Genomic DNA, 12,140 nt, shown 5'->3' with positions numbered 1-12,140 from the left:
AACCTTCCCTGTATCTTGTAGTAAAATCTTAAACTTATCCATCCATCTTGATAATACCTTGAAGAAATCTTCTTGTTTTATAATTTCTTAAAATAAGAATGTTTCAAGATGGAAACTAAATAGCGTGCAAGCCACTTGGACAGAGAAAAATCACACAAAAATCTCATCAGAGGACACTACCCCAGAGCGTTGGATCAATTCTGCAGAGGTTTAACAGATAACAGTTTGGAATACCATCATCAGTAGTACCATGAAACAAGACACCTGTAGCAAACAGAAGTCTATTCTGAAACTATGAAGCAGTCCACTCATACTGGGTCTTTTGAGGCTAAAGTTTTTCAGTTGGCTTACATATTAAAAGATTGTTCCTGGCTCTTACTGGTCAACACAAAAAATAAAAATGCTTTCTGCCTCTTCAGTCACATGGATTTCTCGTGCTTGGATCCCTTCCTGGTATCACAGGGTGCCCGCTCCATTATCCTATCAATGCACTGAACTAATATATTCAGATTTGATCAGGAACTACATATTCTTGTGCAAGCTGTGCGTCAAATTACAGTAGCGAAGGAAAAAAAAGTAACAAAGCCCTAACATACAGTAATAGATATGCTGTGATAGCCTTAATACTGTAAAACTTGTAAAAGTATCTTTAAACATTATTCTTTTTTTCAATTTTCCAAGATTCTTCTCCACATTCCATCTTCTGTCTTCAGAAATTCAAGTTATAAAAGAAATCTAGCCTCTCTCCCAGTTTATTTCTCATTAAACTTGGGCTATCTCCTATCTTCAAGGAGTTTTACATCAGCAGATCACCTCACATTCTTTACTAGCCTATTAATATTTTAGTTCAAATGGGGATAAAATTTTCCATACACAGCTACTTAGTTACACATTTCATAATTACTTGTGGTCATTTTTGTTAAGTGATAAATAAACTTCAGTTCTGTTTATGTATGGGTCAGTTACTGGCCTCTGTGGGGGCATATTCTTTACCACATTTTTGAAAGTATGTCAGAACAGATCTAAGAACAGCTTTTCAGAAGTAGTTGGAAATGGTACTGATGGTGTTACACCTATCAACAGAGGCTGTACATAACTCACAGCTGCAATTTCCAACAGTTAAGACCAAGATATACAAAACCATTATTATTTTCTTACAAGTGTCTGCAAATGCAATGACAACCAATTCAGCTACTTAAATTAGATACAAGCTGAGTTAGGCCAAGGAAGCTTGCTCCATCAACCACATGGTATTGGACATATCAGAAATCAAAACTGTTCCTAAAACTCCATACCAGTTGTATGATTGCTTTACAGATGGTTTTCCTGTAAATAGAGCCTCATAATTTTGGAGGCATTGGTGAAAGAAGCCTATATAAAATTTTTGATTTTAATTTTCCATCACAAAATTTGTTTGGAAACATAAATAATCTGCTCAATTTTATTTTTTTCTGCAGGAAAACATAAAAGTCTACCTGCAGCATATACAAGAGCCTAAAGAGTGATTGCATTTCCAGTGATTTTAACTTGCTTAAACAGTTCAAATATCTGTGCATAACACCTCTTCAGAGTGGCTGAAAGCCTAGAAAGATTCTACAGGTTTGAATTCCAGGATGTCAGGAAGACAGTCTATACTTCTGTAAGATTTCACTTATGTTTAGTTTAACATTGATGGTCCCCTCTATATATGGAAACAGCATACTTTGCCTTCTATCATTCATGGTTCTCTCACCTGCAGTCTACAACCCAGTTATTCTTTACTAAGTCTCCAGATTCCTCAACTAAGCAGTTCCAAGAATTAGTGTTGTATTTCCATTTCAGTTTTATCTTTACATGTAAGCAGAAAAAGTTAGATACAATAGGAAGCAAAATAAAACCTTACATTTATTATAAATACAATCTATTTCCTAGCTGTATGTGGCACGTGGGCAGCTGTAGGTAAAAATTACCTTGGGAGGCTGATTTGACCTCATCTGAGCTATTATTAGTGCAGTAAGAAGGTTTCAATATAACAGATCAGTTGGCAGAAGTAAAGAAAATCTACAGCAGACTCCCTCCCCACCCTGTCACTGTTGAAATGACCTCAAAGAAAGGTACTCCAATATTGTTCAAACACCAAGAGGGTGAAGAATCAGGAAAAATTATTCCTCTTTCTCTGTAACCCACAACTCAGGCACTTTTAGGATACATAGTCACCCCCACCAATACTGCTGTAGAAAGCTTATGCCTTGAAATATATGTATATAAGGAATTAGCAAAAAATTACACATTAATTCTAAACTAGAATTTGAACAACATTTTGTTTACATTATCAGGATTATGGTGGAAACTGCAACACATTTTAAAAAGTGTATCTTCCAGGTCTTAACAACTGTTCTAATTTTTATGGCACTAGCCAAAAACTAAACAGAACTGCTCTATGTTGACTACATTCATGAAAGTACTACCACACATTTCAGTAATAGCTGCTTCTGATGTCAGTGTTTCATTTTAGAGTTACAGAATATTTAGAATTTTCCCAAAGGCTTACCCCTGCTTCACTACAGGTCTGAATACTGACATCACACAGCAAGATCCAAAAGTCACTGAGCCACATCTGTTTACACAAGTTGAAGACAGATCTCACAAAAAATTAACTCAACAGTTGCAATCAGGAGTCTCAACAGCAAGATGTTGCAATACCATGTTTTACATAATTATATTAATATCCCAAGTATCCTTAAAACATATAGTGTTGGAGCATCATACTAAATGCTAGGAGCACTGTAAACACATTTTATTTTTTCACTGAAGTTTACATGAACAAAACATGTTAATTCAGTTGTTTAAATTCTCAACACAGAAGGCAGTGGTTTGGCTTTTTATTGGTAAACAATAAATCATCTACTCAATTAAAATCATGTTCTAACAATTCTGAGAAGTTCCACAGTGGCTTTATTTACTTACAATTTAATATCAGAAGAAAAAATTAACATTCCAGGTTACTGTAGGAAAAAAGTGTATACCATGCTTAATGGCATACAAGACTTCTAACAAGCAAAAAATACCCTGTTTTACAAGGATTCTGCATTTTAAATAGGTTTTTATCTTATCACAGTTAGTACTCTCTTCCCCTAAGCTACATATTGAGAATCTCTATATACAAAAAGATACAACAAATTGATACATTACTTATTGCAAGATATTAAGGATGCCAAAATACACAAATTAAATTAGTTCCTCCCCACTTGCATACCCTCTTGCTTCTTATTTCTCCCATGAAGCAGTCTCCTTCTCTGGTTCTAAGATTAAGTTCTTTCAATGAAAGGCACGTACTTCTCTACAATAGAAGAAACAGATGCATTAATCTGAATGCCCTGTTTCAAGGTGAATTTAGCCTACATTTTTAAAGATGACACATTATGAAAGAACCCAGAGAGACATGACATTTTATTATTAAATTTGACTGGAAAAACTCATAGTTACCATATTACTGTGAAGCAAAGTACCATAAACCTGCATTCATTTAACCTTTCCAAATAGAGAGAAAACTCATTTACAAAAATAAAAAGGGATTTATCATGATGAATATATTTTTGAATCCTCAAGACTCCTGAGTTCCTACTGAAACTCTGGCAAGTCTTAGTAGCATTTCAGTTATGGAATACTACAAATAAATTGAGTAAATTTCTCTCCTTGTGACTTGCAGCACTGAGCAAGTAGGTTCTGTGTGAAGCCATAAAATGAGGATTGTAAACTAGTAGTGTGATATAAATTTGAAAAACAAACATGTGCTAATAGTATACTGTTCCTCCGTTAGCACGTATGTAAAGTTGTATTCGAGAGACCAAAGGCCAGAATTTCACACTTGGGCATTTAATAATAAGCTATTGAGCAAACTGGCTAAAACCCACTGTTTTGGTAAACAGCTGCAGCACAGAGACTAGTAACATGGATGATGATGACAGTGGGAGTACACTTAAATTGTGTCTATGCTACAGCGGAGGGCACTGGGGACCTTTTTTCATACAGCTCCGAAAGAAAACAGCAACCCTTGAAAGCAGTAATGTATCTGGACACCAGTATACTAACATTACTATGGTGATTTTTAGGAGAGAAGCCAGTTTCTCTACCTAGTCCTGCAAAGGGTCTAATACAGTTAACCAAAATAAGCCTACAGGGATTTCTAATATAGGCATACTATTTAGAGTAGAGTATTACCTTAAAAAAAGCTTAATATTTGCAAGCAAGAAAAATGAAAGCAGACCAGGTGCCACTACAGTCTTTTAACAGGTCACAAAGAAATTAGGAAAAAAGACATATTTTATATATAAAACAATACTTTTATATATATACCAAAACTTGACTACTTTGGTGTCACTAACAAATATAAATTAACATGGAGATAAGAATTTCCTGTAACTGCTATGTTTTTTGGTGCCTTCCATTACAAGGGAAAGAAACTTAAGCACTAAATCAGCTCAACTGTTGAGTCTAAGTAAAGTCAAATTGCAACTGTTCTTTACTTAACAAAGCACTAAACTCAAAAAAGTTTCATTTACCAAAAGCCTCTCTTCCTTGTTCCCAGGTTCCATGCCTGACTATGTATTTAAGCTATCTTAAAAAAACCCCAGTCAACCATAACTCTGAATTACTATAAATGTCAGAACAAAGTGTAATGAAATCTCCCAGGAATATGTGACTATCATTTTCATGATGTTGTCCTCAGCATCAAGTTTCTTTGCTTACTTAGGCATTTTGGCCTAAGTATTCCCTTTGGCCATTGTGCTTAAGCAGCAACGTGAAGACTGATTACTAAGCTTCAGTTCAGATGCAAACAGGTTGAAACAAGGGTGCAATAAATTAACTTTATAAAGTACATTCCCAATCAAGATTAAAAAAATAAAATAATTCAAGCACTCTAGTTTTCAAACTATCCTCCCAGCAATGATGGATGTATCTTTGCAAATTTTTAACACCATTTTATCAAGCTGCTGTACAGAGATTTGTGGAGTAAATTCACATTGTTCAGCCCTGCTTTCATCCTACCCATGAACACTACTTCAAATAAAAAGTAGCTCTTAAAATTTTATGAGCTTCTCCCCATAAAAGAGAACACAGGAAGATATCAATATACAAAACCAGAGAAAATTCACCATCTTCACTAAATCTAACTGAAGTCCTTGTTTTCCTGAGTTCCCAGTATCAAAACAAGAACTTCAATAATTTAGGCACAAACTTTCAGAGCACTATTGAAACAACAGTTTAGATACTTCTACTATGAAATACTTCAACAAATTTTTCTGCTCCTTCAAAATGAAGTGTTTAGGAAACAGGAAGGCAGAAAAATCAGAAATAGGCTCTCCGAAAGTTGTAATTGTGTAATACTGTTTGTTAATGATGACTACCGAGATTATAATTTTACTTCCTGCTAAAAAATATAGCTGATACTCCTGTAAATAAGCATTTATAAAGAGTATCACGTTAACTTGTCAACAAATACCTTAACGTCAACAAGTATGCTGAATTACAAGAGAAGCTAAAAGATTTAAAGAAGACATTGAGGGAATTCTTGGATATAATGTGACAATTAGCAATTATATTTTACATATGTGTGAGTGTATACACATATGTAAATATATATATTATATATGTATAATATATATATTATATATGTAAAATATATATATGTGTACTGGAACAAGACTAGTAACAAAGAGTAATGGTAAATGTAACATAATTTTAAAATGCAGAGGAATGCTAAGTAGAGATACTCTAGCTATTTTAATCTATTGTATGGGAGAGAAAAAAACAAGAGAGGCTTCGACTTTTGAAAACAATTAAATCAGAAAGATTCCCATTAAGGCGACAAAGTTAAAGAAGACTGAACATTTCTCTTCAAGTGCCGGAACTGCATACAAATTTCCTCCTGATAAACTGTAGAACACCTGACTCACTACTCCAATACTTTTAATCCGAGACATCATGTATTGCATTTATCCAACTTGCTTGAGATCTGAATCTGATTTCACATTAAGCAGTGTGAATCACTTACTTGCTGTGACTGGAAGAACTCGTCTGATCTCTTCTTATACTTGACAATAGTCAAAGAGCCCTTACTATGAGCTATGACAATCCCATCAACTATTTTTACTGCATCTTCACACATGCAATGTGATGGCATTACTCAATAAGGAAAAATTTAAGTATGAATTGCATAAATTTAAATTTTAATTTATTATGTTTAAGGACACTAAGGAAACAGAATGAAAGCTCAAACAAAATTTGGGTTTGGAAGTTCAAACAAAATACAACAAAATTTTCCTGTATCTACAAAATTTCCGAGAATAGCTTAAGAATATGAATCTTTCAGTACAGCAGTACCAAATGTAAAATCTGGTGCAGGATCATCACCAACTGCTGACTACTTTAGCCATAAGAAAGCAGAATGAGCAAAGCTGCTTGAAGCAGAACTCATAGGTGAAAATACACAGGAAAAACTGAGGAGCATTTAAATTAGGAAAAAAAAAAGAAAAGAGAAAGATAAAAGCTAGCTGTTGACTTAACATTAACTTCAGTGACACTCTTTGTAACAAAAATATCCTACCTTCCTCCGAATTTCTCTGGAACCCACATGTTGAAGACAAATGGTGTTTATCTTCTTGCCCACTAAATTCTTGCCCATTTAAAATTCAAGTGATCTTGACATCCCTTCTCCAACTATGCATATGAAACACAGTAGTGAGCTTTCTCAGAGAAACTGCTTATCACCCACACTCCTTCACTTCTATGGCTAGAAGTACATTCAGGTTCTAAATACAAACCTTCGAGGATGGCTGGCATCAAACAGTGTTGTATCATCATCATCATCATCATCATCTTGTTCTAATGGGGTCAGCTCCATGTTTTCTATGTTCATATCCAAAACTCCATATCTTCGGGTTTTCCTATTTTGCCTTCTGAGCCTGAAAAGTATTTTAGAACATTCAAGTAATGTAAATCTTTTGCTACTTTCTGATCCAATAATGTAAAATACTGCTATATTGATAATTAGTGTAAGTTTTCTAAAACCTATGATAAGCGTACACACTTAGCTCTATGAAATTCAGAGGTCAGAAAATTTTAAGCGTCAACAGTTTACATTAAATTATTAAGGCCACTAAGAGTGTCATCTGTAGTTTTGTACAGGATTAATGCAGTGAATACAAAATGGCACTTAGCATCTAAATATAAGAACCATATAAAAAAATATGCAAAAGCATACTTCAAACATACTTTTACTGAGAAAAAAATTGCCTTGCTACATATTCTCTACGTGCCTTACACATCTGTAAATAATAGCAGATCAAATCAGGTAGAAACCAAACACAGCTATATAGCAAAGCTATAACTTGTAACACAAGTAATGGCTGACACTACTTTTGTCACACTTGAAATTTTTATTATAATTTGTGAAATTTTTTATATATATCAAGTTTTAAAAATTGCCTATAATTACACTTTTGAATAAGACAGATCTTGTAGAGTCAATGTCTTGTCTGCTTCACAAAGTATGGAAGGAAGAGGCGGTAACTCATGTTTCAGGATTAAGGCACAGAGCTTATCAGAGACAAGCAGACTGTGTGCATCTGCTTTTGTCACTCTCCACAGTTTTGCTGCATAGGCCTGGATCCTGTGTGCATCAGTCACACAATGAACCATTCTATTTGACTTTCCAGAACTACTCTTTAACTCATGGAACAAGCCTTGCTCAAGTTCCAGAGCTCAGACCAGTAGCCACTCACCAAACACTGTGCAAAGACATCTGTTTACAGAATGCTGACAGAGTAATTTTCAGTAACTGGCTAACAATTACATGAAAGCTATAGGACTTAAAAAAAAGGGAAATAATTTGTGTCTAAGTACTTAGTGCTAAACACAAAGGTGGTAACAGGTCATTCATTTAGAAAATCCACAATCTGCAACCCCAAGCTAGGTGCCTACCAAACATGTTTACAACATTCAGGAACTTCAACACAGAGTATTTCTGAGCAAATATAAAAAAAATTACTAATATATTACAATATTCTAGTATTGCTATAATACTACACATAATACATTATATTATTGTATACTGTGCATAATGATCTCTCTGTCCCATATTTAGGGAGCATTTTACCTATCTTGTAAGAGGTATCAAATACAATACTGAGATTCTCAGCTTCCAATCCTGTCCTGAAACTCAGTCTACCTTGAAAGAACACACAACAGCATTCAATCTTGGTTTATCTTTTCACTATACTCCAAACTATAAAATATATCTCCTTTTGGAATTGAGAAGTAAATGTAACCTTGTAAGAATGGGAAAGAGATAAAGTACATACCATTCTTCAAAGTTCTCAAATTTCTGATGTTATAAGAAACAATCAACACGGCCATTTCCTCCACTCTCAACTGACATGAAAATGCAGCAACTATTATCCCTGGCATTTAACTGCTTTGGACCAGAACAAAATACTCAGCTTTTTCATTTAAAGCTGACTGCTACCAAAACCAAAATTTTCACCTTTCAGTTCAAGACAAAGTCCCTTCCAAGTTCTTAATTTATTTCATCTGTTCTTTATTCCTCAACATAGAAAGAAGTTGTACACTACAAAGCACCAAGTAGAACAAAATTCTAAAACTTTTAAGATGACAGTATGATGAAAAATAGGGTTGTTTCTTACATATTGTGCCTTTTGGTTTTCACTAAAGTAGAGGTTAAGCAATTGGAACTAGGAGAAGCATTGTGGATATCCTAGCAGATAAGAAACTATTTTAAACACACACACAAAAAAAGAAATTAAGAAGAGGTAGTAAATGCTACTCATACAGTCAGTATTTCTGTCAATCTCACTTTACATTTTACCTTTTTCCCTTAATGGGTTAAAATGGAAAGTGAGTAGCTACTGTGATTTGAGAGTGACCTAAGACAATCATAGCAAATGTCTAGATGGTAGAAAAAGCAAATAAAACTTATCAGAAAGCTATCACAGATTTTAGATTTAAGCAAATCCTGTTGAAAAAAGATACACTAATTACTTGAGACTCAAACCCTTCTCTATCTAAGAAGTAGTTTACAAATTACAGCAACAGGAATACTGGAGATGCTTATGCAACATGCATGTATGCTCACAGCCATGACTCTAATGCAGTGTCCTGAGTGTTAACAAAAGATCTTCTACTCTGTGACTGTCAACTGCTCAGTTGGAAGGGACCTACAACTACTATCAAGTCAACTGCCTGATCAACCCAAAATTTAAAGCATGATACCATGGGTATTGTCCAAATGCATCTTAAACACTGATCCCCTTTCTAAGAAGCTTGTTCCAGTCATTGACCACCCTACCAGTAAAAAAATGCTTCCTAACGTCCAATTTATACCTCTCTTGGTGCAACTATGAATCATTCCCATGCATCCTGTAGATGGATGTCAGCAGGAAGGGATAAGCATCTCCTTCCTCAGGGACCAATGGAACCTCAGGGAGCAATGAGGTCACCCCTCAGGCCTTTTCTATTCCAAAGTAGACCAACTCAATCCTCAGCCGCTCCTCAACAGGACAGGCCTTCCAACTCTTTAATCAGCTTGGTTCCCCAGTCTGGTTGTATTCATGTGCCTTGGTGTGCTACTTACTCTGCACACCGTTACTCACAAGAAGGCCATGACAATGTTGAATAAAGTTGGACAATCTCCTCCCTTGACTGTTTGGTTGGGCTTTGTGAGAACCACCCAAGGGTGAAGTTGCCCTCTTGGCTGCCAGGGCACATGTTGGCTCATATTTGAGCTTGCTGTCAGCCTGAGATCCCTCTATGCATGGCTGCTCTGCAGGCGCTTCTCTCCCACATAAAACTAGTGTCCTGCATTTGTTCTTGTTATATGTCCTGCCACTGGTAAATGCCCAATGCGCCAATCTACCTAGATCCCTATGCAAGGCCTCTCGCACCTTGAGAGAGCCTATTGCACCTCCCAGTTTGGCATCATCCGCAAAGTTGCTAATTGCCAATTCAACTCCTGTCTCCAGATAAGAGTACTGAGCAAAGCTGGCCCTAGAACTGAGCACTGAGGAACAACACTGGTGACTGGGAACCAGCCTGATGCACTGCTCCTCACTACAACCCCATGAGCCCCGTCATTCAGCTGTCTCTTCTTCCAGTGCACCGCAAATTTACTCACCCCACAGTTGCAGAGCTTGTCCAGAAGGATACTGTGAAGAACAGCACCAAAAGCCTTACTAAAATCCAGAAATGCTACACTCATTTTCTTCCCTTCATTCACTGGGCTGGCAGCTTGATAGAAATTTTGCAACAAGTTTTTGTCTTACAACAAGATATGTCTTCGTGCCAAGGAAACCTATCCGAAAAAATGGGTCATTTGCACTTAATCCTTATATTTCTTATATAACCACTGCAAGAACATTTCAGCTACAAGTTCAAATTCAAAAATATACAATTTACCTATTCTAAAGTTCAGAAGCAAGATGCCACAGAATTACAGAATAATGTGAATAAAGTAAAGCTTCCAGTTTACAGTAGCACCTAGAAGGCAGCACTCCAGTTGCAAATGCAGAACAGCATCCTACTCCCAAAACCAGAATATCAAGTAACTACCACTCATCCAGAAAATAATGACAATAGATGATCATTTTCCTCTCCAGCTGCTCCCATGACAGACTTTTATGTATTTATTTATTTGGCCTTTCGACAGCACTACTCACATCTCCAAATCCAACAGGCTGGTGTTACAAGACACACTAACACTGATAAGTGCCCTCAAGGCTTCTCAAGAGTGATTTGCAAGATTCATGGAACAATCAAAATATCCTGGTTTACTTGGACTGCATATCTTAGTACATGACATACACAAAACAGTCCTTCAACTGCCTTTCTAAACTAAATGATGCAGATATTAGACACAATGGGTATATCTAAATGTAATGAGAAGTACATGGAGAACTTGCTCCATAACTGAGGTGCTTTATGCATAGTCATACATTTGGGCATTGCTCTGAAGAATTCAAGTTATTAAAGCATGAGAGAAAGAAGAAAAACTACCAGGACAAAAAAAAAAAAAAAAAAATACAGGGACAAACACTGTGCAAAAGCACATTGAGCTACGTGGAGAGTATTTTCCATGAGAAACAGAAAGGCAGCTAAATGGTAGCAAGCTTCATAAGCTTTCTTTAAAAGACACAAAATAGATTAATTTAACTGTGAAAGAAAGCATAGAAGAAAACTGTTTATTGACAAAGTAGGGGAGGACAACTTTGGTAGTTTGGCGATACAGAAGTTTGCAAACTGGTCAAAAATCACTCCAAGAACAAACAAAGTAAATTTAGGTGGGCTGACGGATGCCAGCAGTGACAAGTCCACCCGGGGGGCACAGGAGAGACGGGAAAGACCCAACAATGATGCGCGATTCTCGGCGACGCGAGCCGAGCAGACCGAACTGCTCCCCGCCCACACCGGGGAGGCGGTACCGGGAGCTTCTCAGAGCAGTCGGGCGCTACTGACCGGCCCCTCAGGATGCGCGGGGCCGACACGCTCCGCAGCCCCGGCCGCGTAGCTGCGGCCCCCGCGCCCACACGTCCGCTCACCGCCCTCACCGCACGGTCCGGATCACGAAGTAGACGATGAGGGCGGCGCTGGCCAGAACCAGCACGGACAGGGCGCGCTGGGTCATGGGCTGGCCCTGCTCGGGCGGCGCCGACACCTCGGCCAGGCGGCTGCTGCTGCTACTACTGTTGCTGCTGCTCCGCGTGGAGGCCCCGCCGGCCGCCTCCGTTGAGCGTGGAGAAGCGGTGGCGGCGTCCCGGGGGTGAGGGGCCGCAGCCTCCGCGCAGCGGGCGGCGTCCAGCAGCACCAGCAACACCAGCAGCGGCCCCACCAAGAGCTGCGGCAGCGCCGGCGACCGCATCTCCCCCTGCCTCCCGCCCAGTACGGCCGCGCAGTGCGGCTGGGTCCTGCCGCCGTCGGTGAGGCCGCCGGAAGCGGAAGCTTCTCCATTCCCTCACCGTGTCGCCACATTTGTTTCGTGGGTCCCCCTCTTTTTCTCTGGATGGTCAGTAGCGCTTGGGGGCGAGTGAGGGGCTATTTCGAATGTAACAAATTTAAGGCGGGATAGTTTTTTTTTTTTTTTTTTACCA

General features: G+C 37.9%; 1 protein-coding gene across 1 annotated transcript; it reads right to left on the bottom strand.

Moving 5' to 3' along the window:
• Positions 1 to 2,862: 2,862 nt before the first annotated feature.
• Positions 2,863 to 11,911, bottom strand: FAM174A (family with sequence similarity 174 member A). The gene is made up of 3 exons (XM_059492949.1): positions 11,601 to 11,911; positions 6,804 to 6,944; positions 2,863 to 3,319 (listed from the first exon to the last, which is right to left on the bottom strand). Exons 1-3 carry the CDS (start codon positions 11,909 to 11,911, stop codon positions 3,298 to 3,300), a joined length of 474 nt encoding a protein of 157 aa, XP_059348932.1. The 3' UTR covers positions 2,863 to 3,297.
• Positions 11,912 to 12,140: the final 229 nt, after the last annotated feature.

The sequence above is a fragment of the Ammospiza nelsoni genome, chromosome Z (assembly GCF_027579445.1).
Source record: "Ammospiza nelsoni isolate bAmmNel1 chromosome Z, bAmmNel1.pri, whole genome shotgun sequence".
Taxonomy (NCBI): domain Eukaryota; kingdom Metazoa; phylum Chordata; class Aves; order Passeriformes; family Passerellidae; genus Ammospiza; species Ammospiza nelsoni.
The sequence above is the reverse complement of the archived record's forward strand: the minus strand, read 5'-3'. Positions and strand labels throughout refer to the sequence as shown.

Excerpts from the sequence above, each read along its gene's own strand:
- FAM174A (XM_059492949.1), bottom strand. The coding sequence starts at position 11,911 with ATGCGGTCGCCGGCGCTGCCGCAGCTCTTGGTGGGGCCGCTGCTGGTG. Across the intron at positions 6,945-11,600 it reads TTCGTGATCCGGACCGTGCG|GCTCAGAAGGCAAAATAGGA; the intron begins GTGAGGGCGGTG and ends AATACTTTTCAG. Across the intron at positions 3,320-6,803 it reads GATGCCAGCCATCCTCGAAG|AGAAGTACGTGCCTTTCATT; the intron begins GTTTGTATTTAG and ends CTTCTATTGTAG.